Below are 16,185 nucleotides of genomic sequence, written 5' to 3'. Positions count from 1 at the left end.
TTAGTTTTTTTGGAAGTTATTTTATATTGAAGATAGAAAGAAGGCCAGCTAGGAAAAAGAAAGAAAGAAAGAAAGAAAGAAAGAAAGAGACTCTACAATGGACCAGATGGGTGAGGTTTCGTACATACTGAGCATAAAAATTTTAAAACTTTTTAAAAATTTTAAAGTTTTACGTTTTTAAATGAGTGCACCATATTTCAAATTCAACTCACGGTTTTCCATGTTATGATACAAATTTTCAAGCAGCTTTACCGTACTGGCTAAAGCTCACATTGCGTCGGAGCTACTCACCACAAGTCCGAGAACCAGCGTGCGGACTCGCTCGCCGATTTCAGGTGAGATGTCATTTCCAAACTGCTGCAGAGTTGTTAGGAAGCGCTTGAGTTTGCTGAGCTGCCGTGCGCCGCAGGCCGGCGGCAACTGCTGGTTGGCCAGCGAGGATGAGGAGGAGGAGCTTGGACCATTACTGTAACCATTGGGAGGAGACGGAGCGCCGTTGAGCGCTGTGGGGGAGTGGCTACTGCCATTGGTTACTGTGAGACAAAAAGGACAAAGAGTAAAGAAATAAGTAAAAAAGAAAAAAAAATAGGCAACTGACAAAACAATCTATGTCAATATGAAATTAATTTCAAGAGCAATATTAGTATCTTCAAACCCCAATGCGTGTACAATTCAAAATTTACCAGAAGTCAAACTTCCAGATTTATCTTCTTTTTATAGTTAAAGATCATTAAAGGAGCTGTAGTTGACACTAACAGTTAGCACTGACATTAGCATGAATCGTGATTAGCATGGTCACATAAGTGAGCAATGCTAACACACACCGCGTGCACCTACGGTTAGAATCTGTGTTCACACGTTCACTGTTCATGTTTACATGGGAATCAGAGTTGACACAAAAAGTTATTGGTGCAATTTAGCCACGGTTAGTGTGGCCGTATACGCGAACACACAAGTGCTAATATGACGGAGGCCAGCAGGAGTCACTGTGCATATGGTAGGTAATATAGGCCTCACTACCCCCGACAGCCGATGGATAATCTGGCTACTCAGGCCAGAGCCCAGGTTTTAGCAGACTGGTCACAGCATCCGCCTCCCATGCTGGAGATCGTGAGTTTGTGTCTCGAGTGGAGCGAGTGGGAGGAGTCAACACAATGCAAAAGCGGAGTGCAGCCGCTACACTAACACATAACTACGGATACAGCCTATCAGACATTCAAGATCCAGTATGAATAGCGGTACATTTCACATCTGGAAATCCAGTTAATTCTTTTGAAACTTTCATCTCTGAGCCACAAATGCACATTTGTCGTTGCTTTTAGCACTTGGTTTTCAACTGACAACTAGAAGATAGACATAAAATTGGAACCTCCATCCAATTTTGGTGGTGTAGGTAAAACCATAACAGAAAAATGAGAGTTACTGAGGTACTTTTGATTGAGCTAAAATGCAAAATGTTCACCAAATGGACTTTTCAATATTAAATTCAAATGTCCACAAAATCCACAATCCGGATCAGATCTGGATCAAACTTTGTCAGGCGATAGTGAGTGTCAGTCTGCACCTCACTTTCAAGTATGAGAGTGATTGATTAAAATATAGTGTAAAACTTACATTAAATGGGGTTTTCAATGGTAAATTTAAAAGGCCACAAAATCTGTAATCTGGATCAGATCCGGATCAGACTTCATCAGTCGATAAAGGATACAATCCTTCATAACACTCTCAAATATGAAAGAAATTCAATCTTTGTGGACAGAGATATAAATTTTAGAAAATTTGTTCAATGTTAAAGATAGGGATTTTTAAAAATTTATAGCATTTTTCCTGACTTTGACCTTTGACCTTATGACCTTGAAAACTCAATTGCCTATCAGGATATGAATCTTCAGTAAAAATTCAAAATGATATATGAAAACTTGTGGACATCCAGGCTTTTCACAAACAGGACAACCAAACAAACAAACAAACATGGGCGAAACATAAACCTCCTCCAACTTCGTTCGTGGAGGAAATTAAAACACCAAGTACCAGGGCTATTCCACAAGGCGCCGTCCTACTACGATCACCATGATCCAAAAAAGTGCAAAACTGGATAAAATGGCTTAATCCAGGCAATTGCCTCCTAACACACTGGCTTAAAAGTGCGACCTGGCAACCCATCAACCCAAAAAACAAAAGAAAGGAGCTGTGCCCTTGGCCAGACATGATCAAAAACTGCAAGAAATGCTGCTTCAGATTCAAATTTTGCCATGATGGAGCACGACCAAACAAGTTTCAAGCCATAGTCACTACAATAGCCTGTTTAAAGACATTTGAACATAATTTCAGACTTTAAGACGACGAATACCTGACAGTTACCACATCCTATCAGCGATTTCAAGAATTTCAAGGAATTTTTTGAACAGGTCAAAAACTGGATCCCAATTTAAAATCTGGTGCCGATGACGGCTGTAATGCTACGTATACCAAGTTTATTCAAGATGGACAAAGATGGATCAAGAAATTACTGTGATGCTTCAAAACATGCCTCAATTTGCTATTCGGGATTAAATGGGAAGGAACAATACTCTGTGGAACAGCCCCATAAAGAAACAACATTGGTAGGCTTCATGCAGAGCTGACCCCTACTTTGAAAAGATTTCCACATCCCTGACAAAAAAAAAATCTCCACCCTCGGCATTGTTTCCAATCATCATGGCCTGTTTGATCCTTTGCAGCATCCTCTCGTAAAAAACATATTTCTGCATCTGAAGACAGGGCCGCCTCTTTCCACCTCGTTCTCCTGTTTCCTTCAATGTAAACAAGCAGAGACCGTGTGACCCCGCACCCTCCCTCTTCTCTGTCACACCAGAGAATGGGAGTGTAGTGTGTGTACACTGGGAGGGAGTTGGCGTACAAAAAGATACAAGGCGGCCTAAAGCTTTCCCTCTAATGAGATTAGGTTTTGACTAGCGATCCACTCACTCCCCCTCTGGCCGCCATCCAAAGCCGCCACTGTAAAGAGAGCAGCGAGAGAGAGAGAGAGACAGAGAGATGAGATGCTCGAACTGCATCTGGCAACAATTACGTCGGATGGAAATCAAAGCGTACTGCTTTGTTAAAGTCTTCGGTGAGCGTAATGAGAGAGCGAGGCCTTGCCTCGGCGATGCCACGGAGGTCCTGGCGTTAATTGTGGTGCCACTCATCCAGTGTTGTGACAGAGAGAGAAAGACAGACAGAAAATACTAAGAAATGGCAAAAAAAACCTAACATCTGTAGCACAGAAGAAACACCTCCAAAGTGTACTTGAGGATGCTGAACTGCCGGGTCTTTGATTCATTGCTTCTAGTACTCTTCATGCAAGTGGTTGAGTGTGCACTTCTAAGTGAATACTAGGGTGTAATTTGCTTGTCACAGGCTACATGCACATCATGGCAAAGCTCCAACAACTTGTAAGTGTGGGTGTTAATGAGCTTATTGGGGGAGTTTGTGGAAATGCAATTTGGGAAGGCTCAATGCAAATTGTTAAGAGGGTCTTATGGCACTGATGGTATTTCCCTCCCCGCATGTGATGCTGTGTGTCGGCTTCTGCGTTACTCACATGTTGTCGGGGTGTTAGGAGCTGTTGCGAGGAGCTCCTTGCGTGCTGGGAGGGGGAGGCATAGTGGGAGGGGTCAACCTGGACTGTGTCTTGACGTCCGCAGGTGAGTCGGGCATGGTTGAGCGCTTCCCAGTGCGATCTGTGGGGAAAGACGAGGACATTACCGTCACAGAACAAAAACAACAACTTTATCAGAATTTCGCAGCGGGATTTTAATTTGCTAATGAGGAACCAATGTGCAGCCGCGAGTCCAGTTCTGGCTTGCCGCATCGTCGTTTGACTGCGAGTCTGGCCGCAGTGATACTGACGCATATGTTCGGTCTGTCAAATGAGAAGTGAGAGGAGAAACGGAGAGACGCGCAGACACACGAGAGAGGAGCGTAAATCTGCAGCGAGTACGGGTCTCATTCCGCTGCCATCTGTGCCATCCTGCACACACCCCCACTCCACTCCACACCCATCCCTTCCTGCTAATGACTGCAGTGCTCATTTTACACACAACTTCTGGAGCTCTTCTAACACTCACATCTCTGGATAGTATGTTCGCATCTGTTCAGGAAGGGAGCGACACCACAGCACAAATCCCATAAAAAAGGGGCGGCGCCAAGCAAAAGGGACAGCACAACACACGCACGAGCATCATACTTACAAAGATAAAACATTTATCAAAAAGAAAAGATTTTGTTTTGCTTATTTGGACCCGATTGTTAGCGTTCGGGTGATAAGCCATGACGCCGAACTTGTGAGAACAACGCGCAGACAGGAGGACAACGTGGGCGGCAACCACGCTGCCCCGGATAAGATCTGCTGCACTTCAATCGGCGACGAGCCTATCGCAGAGTCAACACGCTGCTATCAACCGTCTGTGTGGATGAAGCGGAGGGAAAGGGAGAAGCCTGCAAGAGAAACAACTGCTATCTTTGACACAGGGAATGCACATCATGAAGTGAAAGTCTGTGCATCATCTGCGAGGTTTGACTCCTCTGGACGGTGACAGATGACATGTCTCTGAGTTGTGTGTTCAGCACAATTTTGCATATTCTGTATTTTACATGCACCTATGTGTATTTGCATGTGCTGGTGCGGTCAGGCTGCTATCGTGTCAAATAGTGCAGCAGATAAGAGAATATTTAGAGTGGAATCTTGCAAATGGTGATACAAGCATCAAATTTGGCACAAATACTCCTTAGACATTACTCTTGAAAAATATGATTGGTCACTTGAATTTTCAACCGCTGGTCAGATAGGGGTTAACTGAAGAATTACACAGGGGTCAAAATATAAAAATGCTCCAATCAAACTGAAAACTATACCATATTATTTGCCTGATCATAAAGATTCCATAAAGGTATAGTTTGGACTATCTGTGACTGAATGTTCTGGAGTTATGGGGTAAAAACAGCAAAAATGGTGACAAAGGTCAGTTTCAGTTTGTACAGGGGTCAAAAGATAAAGTTGCTCCAATTTTGGTAAAAAGTTATGCAAATTACTGATTGAGTTAATCGGGTTTTTAAAAGGAATAGTTTGGACCAAGTATCATGCTTAGCTATCATGTTACGGGGTAACATATGTCACATGTCATACAATCCATAGAACTTAACTTTTGACCGCTGTACAAACTGAAGCTTGACCTTTGTCACCATTCTTGCTGTTTTTACCCCATAACTCCAGAACATTCAGTCACAGATAGTGCAAACTATACCTTTTTGGAGTCTTTATGATCAGACAAATAATGTGGTGTAGTTTTCAATTTGATTGGAGTATTTTTATATTTAGACCCCTGTGTAATTCCTCAGTTAACCCCTACTGGGCTGCTTATTGAAAGTTCAAGTGGCGAGTCAGTTTTTTCAAAAGAGTAACCTCTAAGGTGTATTTGTGCCGACTCTGATGCTTGTATCGCCATTTGGATTGTTTCAGTTATCTGCTGCACTAAAATACCAAAAGTAATGACAGAAAATACTGATGGCAGTGAGACGGGACAGACTCAGCCTGTTAGCCTCAGTAACTTTGCTGCTGCAGAGGTGCACTGTGACAAAGTGTTTTAGTCACGCTGGCTTGGTTTTAGCAGGCAGGCGAGTTGAGACATGAAGGTGTCATTGAAATTCTCCATAACAATTTTTTTTTTCTTCCCAAATTATATTCTCTGGTCATTTCTGCGACTTCATGTTTGTCCCGCTGACAAATAATCTGTGATATATTTGAATGATTCACTCAAGCTTGTCATAGAAAACATATTAATGACTCCAAAATGCTTGCATGAGTGGCAGCGTGCTTGGGGACACGTTAATGATTAGACTCTAAGCTTTAAAGGTTTACTGTGACATACGAGGAAGAGAGGCTTAATTTCTGGAAAGAGTTTGCAGAGAAACAAGTGAAAATGCTCAGGAACTGTGCGGTAAAACGGCCCGACAGTCTGCAGGTTTTTGTATAAAATGATCATAACAGCGGGTGTATATTTTTTTTCTTTTCATAGATAAAGGTTAACCCTCGACTCAGAGCTCATCAATGAAATCACCCGCTGCAGAAGAGCTACAAGCAGTTAGCTTTTCGTGCATATTACTCCTTAACAATCCATGCTGTATTATTATAGTGCACATGGGATGCAATTTACTATTCTCATGTTATTACTTTGTTATTAAATGTCTCCATGGCAAACGCATCCACACAACAAAATCTGTAGTCTTAAAATTTCAGAGTCAACTCTTCCAGGCATGATTTTAACTCTGTAACTTGTTAGAATACTTTCTCAGAATTGAACAACTCTGTACCAGTGTTCTTTAAGGCCCTGAATGTGTAGTTTTCACACTGGCAATGATCTGAGTGAGAAATCATAAAACGATGTTCATGTGATTTATACTGAAATTTTTCATCTGTGTTGTTAGGACAGTACTGTCAGAACCAGAAAGTTGTCAGTTCAAACCCAATCCAAAGCACGGTTGCAGTGAACAGTTAAATTTTAAATGCTTCATGAAGTGTTGAAAATATACTTCTATGTTACACAATATCAGAACTCAAGTACGTGTACTATTGTCAGAAAGTTAACACTATGGAAAACTTTAAACTTTAACACTATAGACAGCGGTATACTAAAATACGAAATGGCGCCAAATGGAGCCTGATAATCACAAAATGGGGGTAAAATGTAACAGAATGGAGCAGACTGACCTAGACTGACTCCAAATATGATTAAATATGATCAATTAATTACTTTTATTTAATTATTTTTAAGCAAAATGGAATGAAATGTGGACTAAAAAGAACGAAACGGGGGTAAAATGTAGTGAAATGGAGCAGACTGACTCCAAATATGATTCAGTTAAGTACTTTTCTTTTTTTAGTGAAATGGGGACTGATAACGAAATGGGGGTAAAACGTAACAAAATGGAGGGGACTGTCCCATTGACTGAAGTTTCATCTCTTGAACGCCAGATGGTGAACCTGCCCCTACTACATGTACCGAGCGCATCTCACACACACACACACACAAAAACAAAAGCCAAACAATTAAATAGAAGTACTTATTTGGAGTCAGTCTGGTTGACTGCTCCATTTCGTTACATTGTACCCCATTTCGTGATTATCAGTCCCCATTTCACTCCATTTCATATTTTAGTATGGTCCCTATAGACAGTGTAAGTTGAACTGTGATGCATGATAATTATAGTCACTCATAAATACTGTCAATTTTTAACACTATTCATGTTTAATTACATCAAGGTTTTTGCTGTGTACTTCATATTTTCCAACCACACACGTTACAGAATTGTCTCAGAAAGAACTGACTGATTAGGACTTTGGAAAGACTGGGTTCCTCTGACTCACATGTCCCAGATGTGGGATTGGTAGAAATCAGGTTTCAAGACCAGAATAAGTCCAGTTTTGAAATTTGTTTTGGTTTTAAATGGGAATAAAATGAACTATGATAGACTTCATCAATAACATTTAACTAATACTGCATTAATAATCTTAGTTTGTGAATACAAATGATATTGTTGGGTATATCATAAAGGAATGCAGCAATAAGAGGAAAAAATACATCATCACATTTCTCTGTATGTGCCCTATTTTGATGATCTACAATAGGTCTAAAGCAAATAACAGTGTATTTAAGGCGTGTCGAACTACACTTTGCTATTTAGATCACATAATCCGAGTGTAAAATAAGGCATGGGGAGTAAAGGGGCTATATTTAGTCACTTAATTAAACATGGGTGTGTTTTGCGAACAACATCAAATAAACCAAAGAGACTATCACTTGTCATCCTCTTCAGGGTAGCGTGCACTGGCACCTGGTGCTTTATTATTCAGGTAGCGAACTCAAGTGAGACTTTGTCTGGCAAGTTAATGGATCTACGAGCAATGAACAATATGTCACAATGCGCAAGCTTGGAGCAGCCACCAAAGCTCCCTGAGGTGAAGCAGTGAGGTGACGTTTTTAATTTTTCCATTGGTGTTTACTTTTATTGTTTAACTGTTGTTTCAGTTCTGTTCTGCATACACAGACCAGTTTTTTTTTTTTTTTTTTTTTTTTTGGGGGGGGGGGGGTGTCTATGGGATAATTGTGTCCTGCTGTGTTGTGATAGCAATGTTCCAGCTTGCACTTGCCCACACCTTATTTTAAGACCAACATGCCCTTAGGTACACAAATGGATTTATGATTCAAATATCATGGGCACTGTGCATGAATGTGACAACTGCATCCACTGGAAACCATCAATGCCACAAGTGTCCCAGGTCTCTCACACACAATCACAGTTATGCTCCCAGCATGCTCACTACCAAGTTCTACGATAACTTAACCACAGTGAAATGCCTGGATCTCACTATTTATTTTAAAAATTCAGGATACAGCAGAATAGCGAGTGAACCCATATAGTGTTACTCTCGGCTGCCAGCGATCACATCCTGACTGTCTGCCCAAAATATGACCACTGAAAATATAGATCATTAAAAAAAGATGGTCAGGTCACAGGGCCAGAAGTAATTCATCATTTTCAAGTCAAACAATAAGATCTCACATGTGTACGTATGTAACCAGCCCAACTTAAATAGAGAGAAGTCACCGTATCACACATGGTTGTACTTACTCTGTTTCAGTAAATCTTTGAGGTCATGCTTTTTGTAATCCTGCATGTTGACTTTTCTAATTGCTTTTCCCTAAGTTCATCTGATCTGTTCATCAAATGGTAATCACATTTATCTGATAATTATATTCATCTTTGGGTAATGGGCAGTGTAAATGGCTCCCATTCTCACACTGTGATCGGAAATCTGATAGTGAACGAACTATGCAACGATACTTTTAACGTTAAGATTTGCATTAAAATGAGAGGTTACAGAAAAAATGGTTTAACTAGAGGTGTGCATCTCTCCTTTATTAAACAATAATTAAGAAAAATTAGAATGTGTGAAATTTTGACTCACTGGTGCAATGCTAGGAAATGTTGGTTTGTCAGAATGCAAAGATGGAGAACTATGACCTACTTTTTCTGGGCAAGGCTCCAAACTTCTCAATCACCCCCTCATAGACACATGGTCAATGATACAATTTAGGGAAGATTGTTTTATTATAGCAACATGTTGGTGTTACCTTTGCTTGCCTTTTGTTCACCAATGGGGGCAGCATCACAGAAAGTGCAGCATAGAAGAAGAACCAGCTGTTGTTAGCATAGCATAAATAGCACAACCAGAACTGGAATGACAGCATTAATAAATGTGAACTTAAAGTTTTAATAGGTACATTTATCTGCTATAACTTGTTAGATATATGCTTGATAGATGCCCTCTGGAGGCGCTATCTCGCTCCTCAGCAGGAAACAAAACAGATATGCACATTACTTTGTTCCTTCTCCTATTAGACTTTTAAATGTTTGTGTTAGTGTGAGACCTTTATGGCTGGATCCTTGGCTGAATTTGTTTTCTGACATTCTTGTGCAATATACAGTAAATGGACTGCATTTATATAGCGCTTTTCCATCTGCATCAAACGCTCAAAGCGCTTTACAATTATGCCTCACGTTCACCCCGATATCAGGGTGCTGCCATACAAGGTGCTCAGTACACACCGGGAGCAATAGGGGATTAAAGACCTTGCCCAAGGGCGTTTAGTGATTTTCCAGTCAGGCAGGGATTTGAACTGAAGATCTTCTGGTCTCAAGCCCAACACCTTAACCAATAGACCATCACCTCCCCCATATAGTATGTTTGTGTGTGTGATAATGTCACATTTTGACTGCAAACTGAAGTGCCCCTTGGGGATAAATAAAGTTTTCTGAATCCGAATATATCTGTGGGTTTATATACTATTTTGTTTTTATTATTTGTTTTGGTAGCAAGTATCGCTTTATTTAAAGGATCATATATTTTTATTTGACTCTGCTTAAATGTGCCGTGGAGCTGGATTAACTGGTTTTAGCACTTAAAACAAAGAGAATCAAGTTACCATAGGTTTCGTCGTGACGCAGGTTTGGGCAGGGGTCCTGACCTCCATCTATGTCCCCGGGAGACCAGTAAGAGAAGGATTTGCGAAACAAGGTCCGCCTTTTGTCACGCCCATATTGTGTTTATAAAAACTGTTTCAGTTTCTTTGTCGATGTTCTGGACGGATGGATCTCCTGCGAGAGAGAAGTTCTCTAGAATCCAGGCCTGTTTTTCAGCGTGATTTTGAATCAATTTAATCTGAGAAATAGTTTGATTTTGTCCTTTGTAAGGGACAGTATTACAATAAGGACTGGGGGTAGAATTAAACTCCGTACCACTATTAGGCAGGTTGATTTTATTTCTACCTCAGTGGCAAAGTTTACATTTCTGTCAACTTTGCTGTGATTTTTTATTTTACACCCTGAGTTGTAACATTTCATCACATAAAAACTTCAAAAGTGAAGTTTACAGCACAATGAAAAACATGCATGGGGAGGTAGCACAACAATCTGGATTGAGATCTCGCCACCACTCCTACATTGCGCTTTGGCCCCTGCGGCGGTATGAAAAGATGAATTTGGTTATGGGCTTGTAATTGTGATTAACACCTGGGTCAGAGGTAAAGGCAGTTGCCCAGTGGGAGATGCGAGACACGTGAACCCTGAAAGCATAGTGAAACTCATCCGCAGTCCCTCAGGTGAAGAAAGTGAAGGCTAAAGAATGAATTAGGTGAATCCCGTGCACACACATGCAGGCGAGAGTTTCTCTCTTTCGCAACAGACATTTTGTGATTCACAAACAGCATCTCTCGCTTTCTACGTGATTGAGTGCAGCCGCGCAGCATGGGAGCAGAATAAAATCAATAGCTTCATACTAACCAAACAGGGCTGCACCCACCATTCACTCAGCAATTACGATGCCACTTGGATCAATAGCAATCCTCTCTACACAGGGTAATTCACCCAGTCTTTTGAAAACATAAAATGCAATTGCAGGTGATGCACATTAATGAAACAGCTCATGGCACACCAATCGGTGCTATCCATCCATTATACATGCAGAAATATCATGAATATGCTAAATAATTTTTAAAACTAATTGATATATGTCTCATAAACACGTTCATTATTATTACAGCAATAGACCATCTGCAAAGTAACAAGTGTATTCTCCTTCATGCATAATTCATTTATAAAGCACCACCTGTAACAGCCATCCTTAAACAACCTTCGAAACAAAGTGGGGCGTCTGTTGCCACCTAATACACTCTGTTAAAAGGTAATGGTGAAACTTAATGCACTCTATCGTCCATTTATTTAGCGCTGTAACTGCCCAGTCAGATGCATACGTAAGCTTCAGAGTTGCGGCCAGTGGATGGATGCTTTTCCATGAGAGGACAGGTATTGATGTGCGGAGCTGTAATGGGAAGGGGTGATGAGTGCTTTGACTTTGCCTAACTCACTTTTACGGCTTTCTCAGAAGCGCTGTAGTTGGGCATTAATTGATTGACGGAGATGGCTGTTGAATAGGCAGCAATTAGCCATAAAGGAGCAGAAGAAGCTCAAAGGTTTGTTGTTCAAATCGTGCAACATGGTTGTGTTTGCATAAAATGTTCCTCATGCTGTCCACTCATAAAGCCCACAGATTTCTTCTCCATCAATGTTTCACAGGTAATTTGTTACACAGGATGATGTTCTATATCCAGCCTGAATCAAGATCAAACCAAATATAGTTGATTACAGTTAGAAATCGTGCAAACAAAAACACACTTCTACCTCAGCATGTCCAAAATCTGTTTAAAATGAAGGACTCCAGCTATAATTTGAGAGGAACATGATTATTTGATAAATTAAAGACCTGGAACTTAAGTATAAAAAACAAATTACTGTTTCTGTAAAAGGTGTAAACATTTGGATAACTGTCCTGATATCATTAAATTATACGGCCCTCTAGTTGGATTAAAGACTTTCTGAAATTAAGATAATATCTCATTACAGTATGAACAATTAAGTTTATCGATGTTTGTGTCATTGCTTTCGGATTATGTGAAAATTCAGTTTATTGATTAATTTCAATTGTCTGTGCTTCCTTTGGTATTTGTCATATTATAAGTATGCACACACACACACATATATATGTATATGTGTGTATATATATATATATATATATATATATATATATATATATATATATATACGTACACACACACACACTTTTTTAATTTACTGATTTATGGTAAAAAGGGTGGGTGCATATAAACTTTTGCTTCTACCTACACCCTTTCGGCCACATGTCAATTGCAAAAACTTTTTTTGGACAAGGAGTTTTTGTGCTGAATTTGTGTGTGTTCACCAAATAAATTCATTCATTCATTCATTCATCAAGACCTTAAAGCGTTGAGTGTGACTCAAGACCAAAAGACTTTGGGATTTTGTAGTGTCCAGATAGTCTGTTTTCAAGCTCATGCATTTAATCACACTTAATATCACCTTTCTTAATATTCAAAAGTGAAATTTCTGTCTAGATGATGGGCTCAACACCTCAGCTTGGATCAGCTACACTGGATGAGGTCAAAAGTTCCCAAAAAGAAAAGAAAAAGGCCACACTAAAACTGAACATGTTGTTAAAGTCTCTGACATAGATACTGAGTTCTTTTGACGGCTCACATTAGAGTGCGTTAATAATTGTTAATATATTCATAATTATTGTAACTTTTAATTCATGTGTATACTCCAAGCAGGGGTGTTGGCCAAGCAGGTTAAGTCTGCTTGTTTCCCGTGGGGAAGGTTCTCAGTTCCAAGGCCATCCCTACCCATACTCCCTGTAATTTGGAGTTGCATCAGGAAGGTCATCCAGCCATAAAAACTTGTGCCAAATCAACCTGCAGATCCACCTCAGTTCTGCTGTGAAAACAAAGGGACTTACTTATTTTAGTCCAAGATCAAGTAGAATTGCTTTAATTTCTGAGAAAAGGTGGTCTTGAAACCAAGACTGGACATGAGTTCTACAACAGTAACAGATCCATATGAGGCACATTCAACTCATAGTCACTATTTACACAGTGCAAAACAGTGCACAGGGAGAGGATTCAATTCAATAGACATGGGTGTGTTTTGGGCATAGCAATAACAAACCCATCAGTGTCATCTGCCATCCACTTTAAGAGCCAAACTGAGCAGGAACTGCTCCCCTCAATAAGGTGGTGGACTCAAGTGAGAGGTTTTCTGGCAAGTGAACTAGTATGCCAGCCAGTTTTAAAAGTATCTCTTTCAATTTCTCATTTTCTATTCATCTCTATTTCTTATATGTCAAGAAGTAGCTTGATGACACCATACAAATGAATACATACAGTGTGATGTCACACTCAATCAAAGTCCTTCATTTGGATCAGTGTGGTAAGTACTAACTTTTGGTGGCAATCCAAGAGTGACTAAAAATATTTTTCTGTAATTGCGTACTTTTACTTTACTCTTTCTCCAGTATTTCCAGAAATGTCTTGAAAACATCACCAAGCTCTACAAACATAATGTAAAAATCACGTTTCAGTGGTACTTCATTTGATAAGTATACTGTTACACAGTTATCAGATTGCATGTATCATTTTTAATTATATTGGTAGTTGAGCAAATTATGCGATCTCCGGAGGAATTATGTTGCATTTAGTGTGACTGCACTCTGTGCAGTGAGCAGCGTTATCTGAAACTAATGTAACAATTACTAAACTCTAACAGCACTCGCGTCATTCCATACCCACTCTGCACAGCTCCATCTTAAAACAACAAAAGCCAAAGTTGAATTGCACTCGTCTCCTTTATCTCTTTAAAATATATACCTTGGATGGAGCTGCACTCAAAATGAGTCCAGTCTGGACAACTACCTGCCACTCAAGTGGATGTCTTCACGCTTACATCACCTGTTTGCATCGCCGGTGATTACATGATCCACCGTGTTTGCAAAAGCTTTCTCATTCCTCGCCTTTCTCCCTCGCTCCTATAACCCTCTTACAGCCAAGCTCAAAGAAAGGAGATTTTATCCCCTTGCCGATTTGTGATATGCGCCTTTTCTAAAGTTACATGCGAGTTACATCACTCCTCTAAAACAAGGTTGTTGCAACGAACGGCGTCTACAAGGAACACAGCCCCTGAGAAACATTTCAATATATTATAAAAAGGACTTTGCTAACCCACAACTCAAGGAAATGAGGAAAAAAATACAAAGCAGATCAAAAGTTATACATTTCATCATCATAGGCAAACGCTATGAGGTCATTTTGTATTCAAATCAGTGGACCAAATCGGGACAGCACTGCCTAACCTTGGTATTTAGATTATTCATGGAGGCTACGATGGCTTCCAAGTCTATTATCAGGAGACGGAGTCAAACAATCTCCATTACACACACTTCATAAGCTGCGATTGCTTTTGTGTGATTGTGCACGTTTGCGTGTGTTTATGTGCGGCGGTACAGTTGGAGGTCCAGAAAATGATGTGATAACAGTAGCAGTATATGCCACTCGAGAGTACTTTACACAGGCGGATCCATTCTTCAAAACGACAATGGATTTCTATCATACTGGGCGAATTTTCCAGAGTTGGCGGCTGTGACATAACAATTTACCATGTGCTGTTGCCTGTGTGAGCACAAGATGTATTAGTCAGACATAAGATATCACCATTATGGAGTTAAATGGAAAAAATGCACACAGACTGACCCACTTACACACGTGCCCCCAACGCACACACATGCAACACTAAAACTAGACGCTCATAATACCTGGAGCTCACACATCAATAAGTAGGTGATGAAGTGAAAAACCGTGAAGCTGCAGGAGGCCTGTGAATTGAGTACTAATGTCCACAACATGCAATATCTGTGCAAAAAATGCTGCCTGGGGGCGTGCACACACTCACGGTGCACAGTGATAGGCGAGGAGAAGAGAAGGAGCAGGACAGAGAGTAATGGAATAAATGAAGCGATAGTTAAGCTGGGTACAGGTGTGCCGAGAGACAGCAGGAGACGAGATACAAGACAGATATAAAAATGGAGGGAGAACGAGAGGACAGATGTGTTTAAAGCACCGTCAGGGACAGGTGGGGTGAGGGTGATCGAGGCTTCAGGTAAAATACAGAGAGAGAGAAAATCAGCCATGCAAGAATGGTAACCTCTCTCCCCATAATTTCCCTCCTATAGACCCAGCGTAAACATGCGCTGTCACTGGCAGACAGATGGAGCTGCATGCAGAACATGTCCCATCAAACCCCACCTGCTTGTCAAGAAGATGTATGATGCAATGCCCTACATCGAGCCCGCAGACGCACAAATACACACACGGACACACAGCTGCGAGGATGTACACAGCAAGCAAAATCACTCTCTCACTCGCGCTCATTGTCTTATTGTCTTTCTTCCCCCAATCAGCAAGATGTAGAGGAGAGCGATACCACCATCAGTGAGTCCCACAGGAGCTCATCCCCTTTTATTTCTCCTTCTGTTCTCCTGTTGTTGGTCCCACAGCACCGTCTTTAGAATCACGGCCGTGAATTTTCACCACTTTACACAGCTTCTTGTTATTTATTTATTTAATTTAATCAAAATGAGACGGAAATGAGATGTAGTAAAGTATTTGTTAATGTTGCTGAAGGATACAGCCACACAGCTCAGACATAATACACTCAACAAAAATATAAACGCAACACTTTTGGTTTTGCTCCCATTTTGTATGAGATGAACTCAAAGATCTAAAACTTTTTCCACATACACAATATCACCATTTCCCTCAATATTGTTCACAAACCAGTCTAAATCTGTGATAGTGAGCACTTCTCCTTTGCTGAGATCCTCACAGGTGTGCCATATCAAGATGCTGATTAGACACCATGATTAGTGCACAGGTGTGCCTTAGACTGCCCGCAATAAAAGGCCACTCTGAAGGTGCAGTTTTATCACACAGCACAATGCCACAGATGTTGCAAGATTTGAGGGAGCGGTGCAATTGGATGCTGACAGCAGGAATGTCACCAGAGCTGTTGCTCGTGTATTGAATGTTCATTTCTCTACCATAAGCCGTCTCCAAAGGCGCTTCAGAGAATTTGGCAGTACATCCAACCAGCCTCACAACCGCAGACCACGTGTAACCACACCAGCCCAGGACCTCCACATCCAGCATGTTCACCTCCAAGATC

At 40.7% G+C, this 16,185-nt stretch overlaps 1 protein-coding gene across 1 annotated transcript in view; it reads right to left on the bottom strand.

Moving 5' to 3' along the window:
* The window catches only part of runx1t1 (RUNX1 partner transcriptional co-repressor 1), a 196,533-nt gene that overhangs the window by 39,932 nt on the left and 140,416 nt on the right, over positions 1–16,185 (bottom strand). The window contains 3 exon segments of the mRNA XM_034160154.1: positions 292–533; positions 3,584–3,599; positions 3,601–3,722. Coding sequence (XP_034016045.1) covers positions 292–533; positions 3,584–3,599; positions 3,601–3,699 — 357 coding nt within the window. The 5' untranslated portion in view covers positions 3,700–3,722.

This window comes from Thalassophryne amazonica, chromosome 20, assembly GCF_902500255.1.
Source record: "Thalassophryne amazonica chromosome 20, fThaAma1.1, whole genome shotgun sequence".
NCBI classification, from domain to species: Eukaryota; Metazoa; Chordata; class Actinopteri; order Batrachoidiformes; family Batrachoididae; genus Thalassophryne; species Thalassophryne amazonica.
This window is presented reverse-complemented; position numbering and strand designations above follow the sequence as displayed.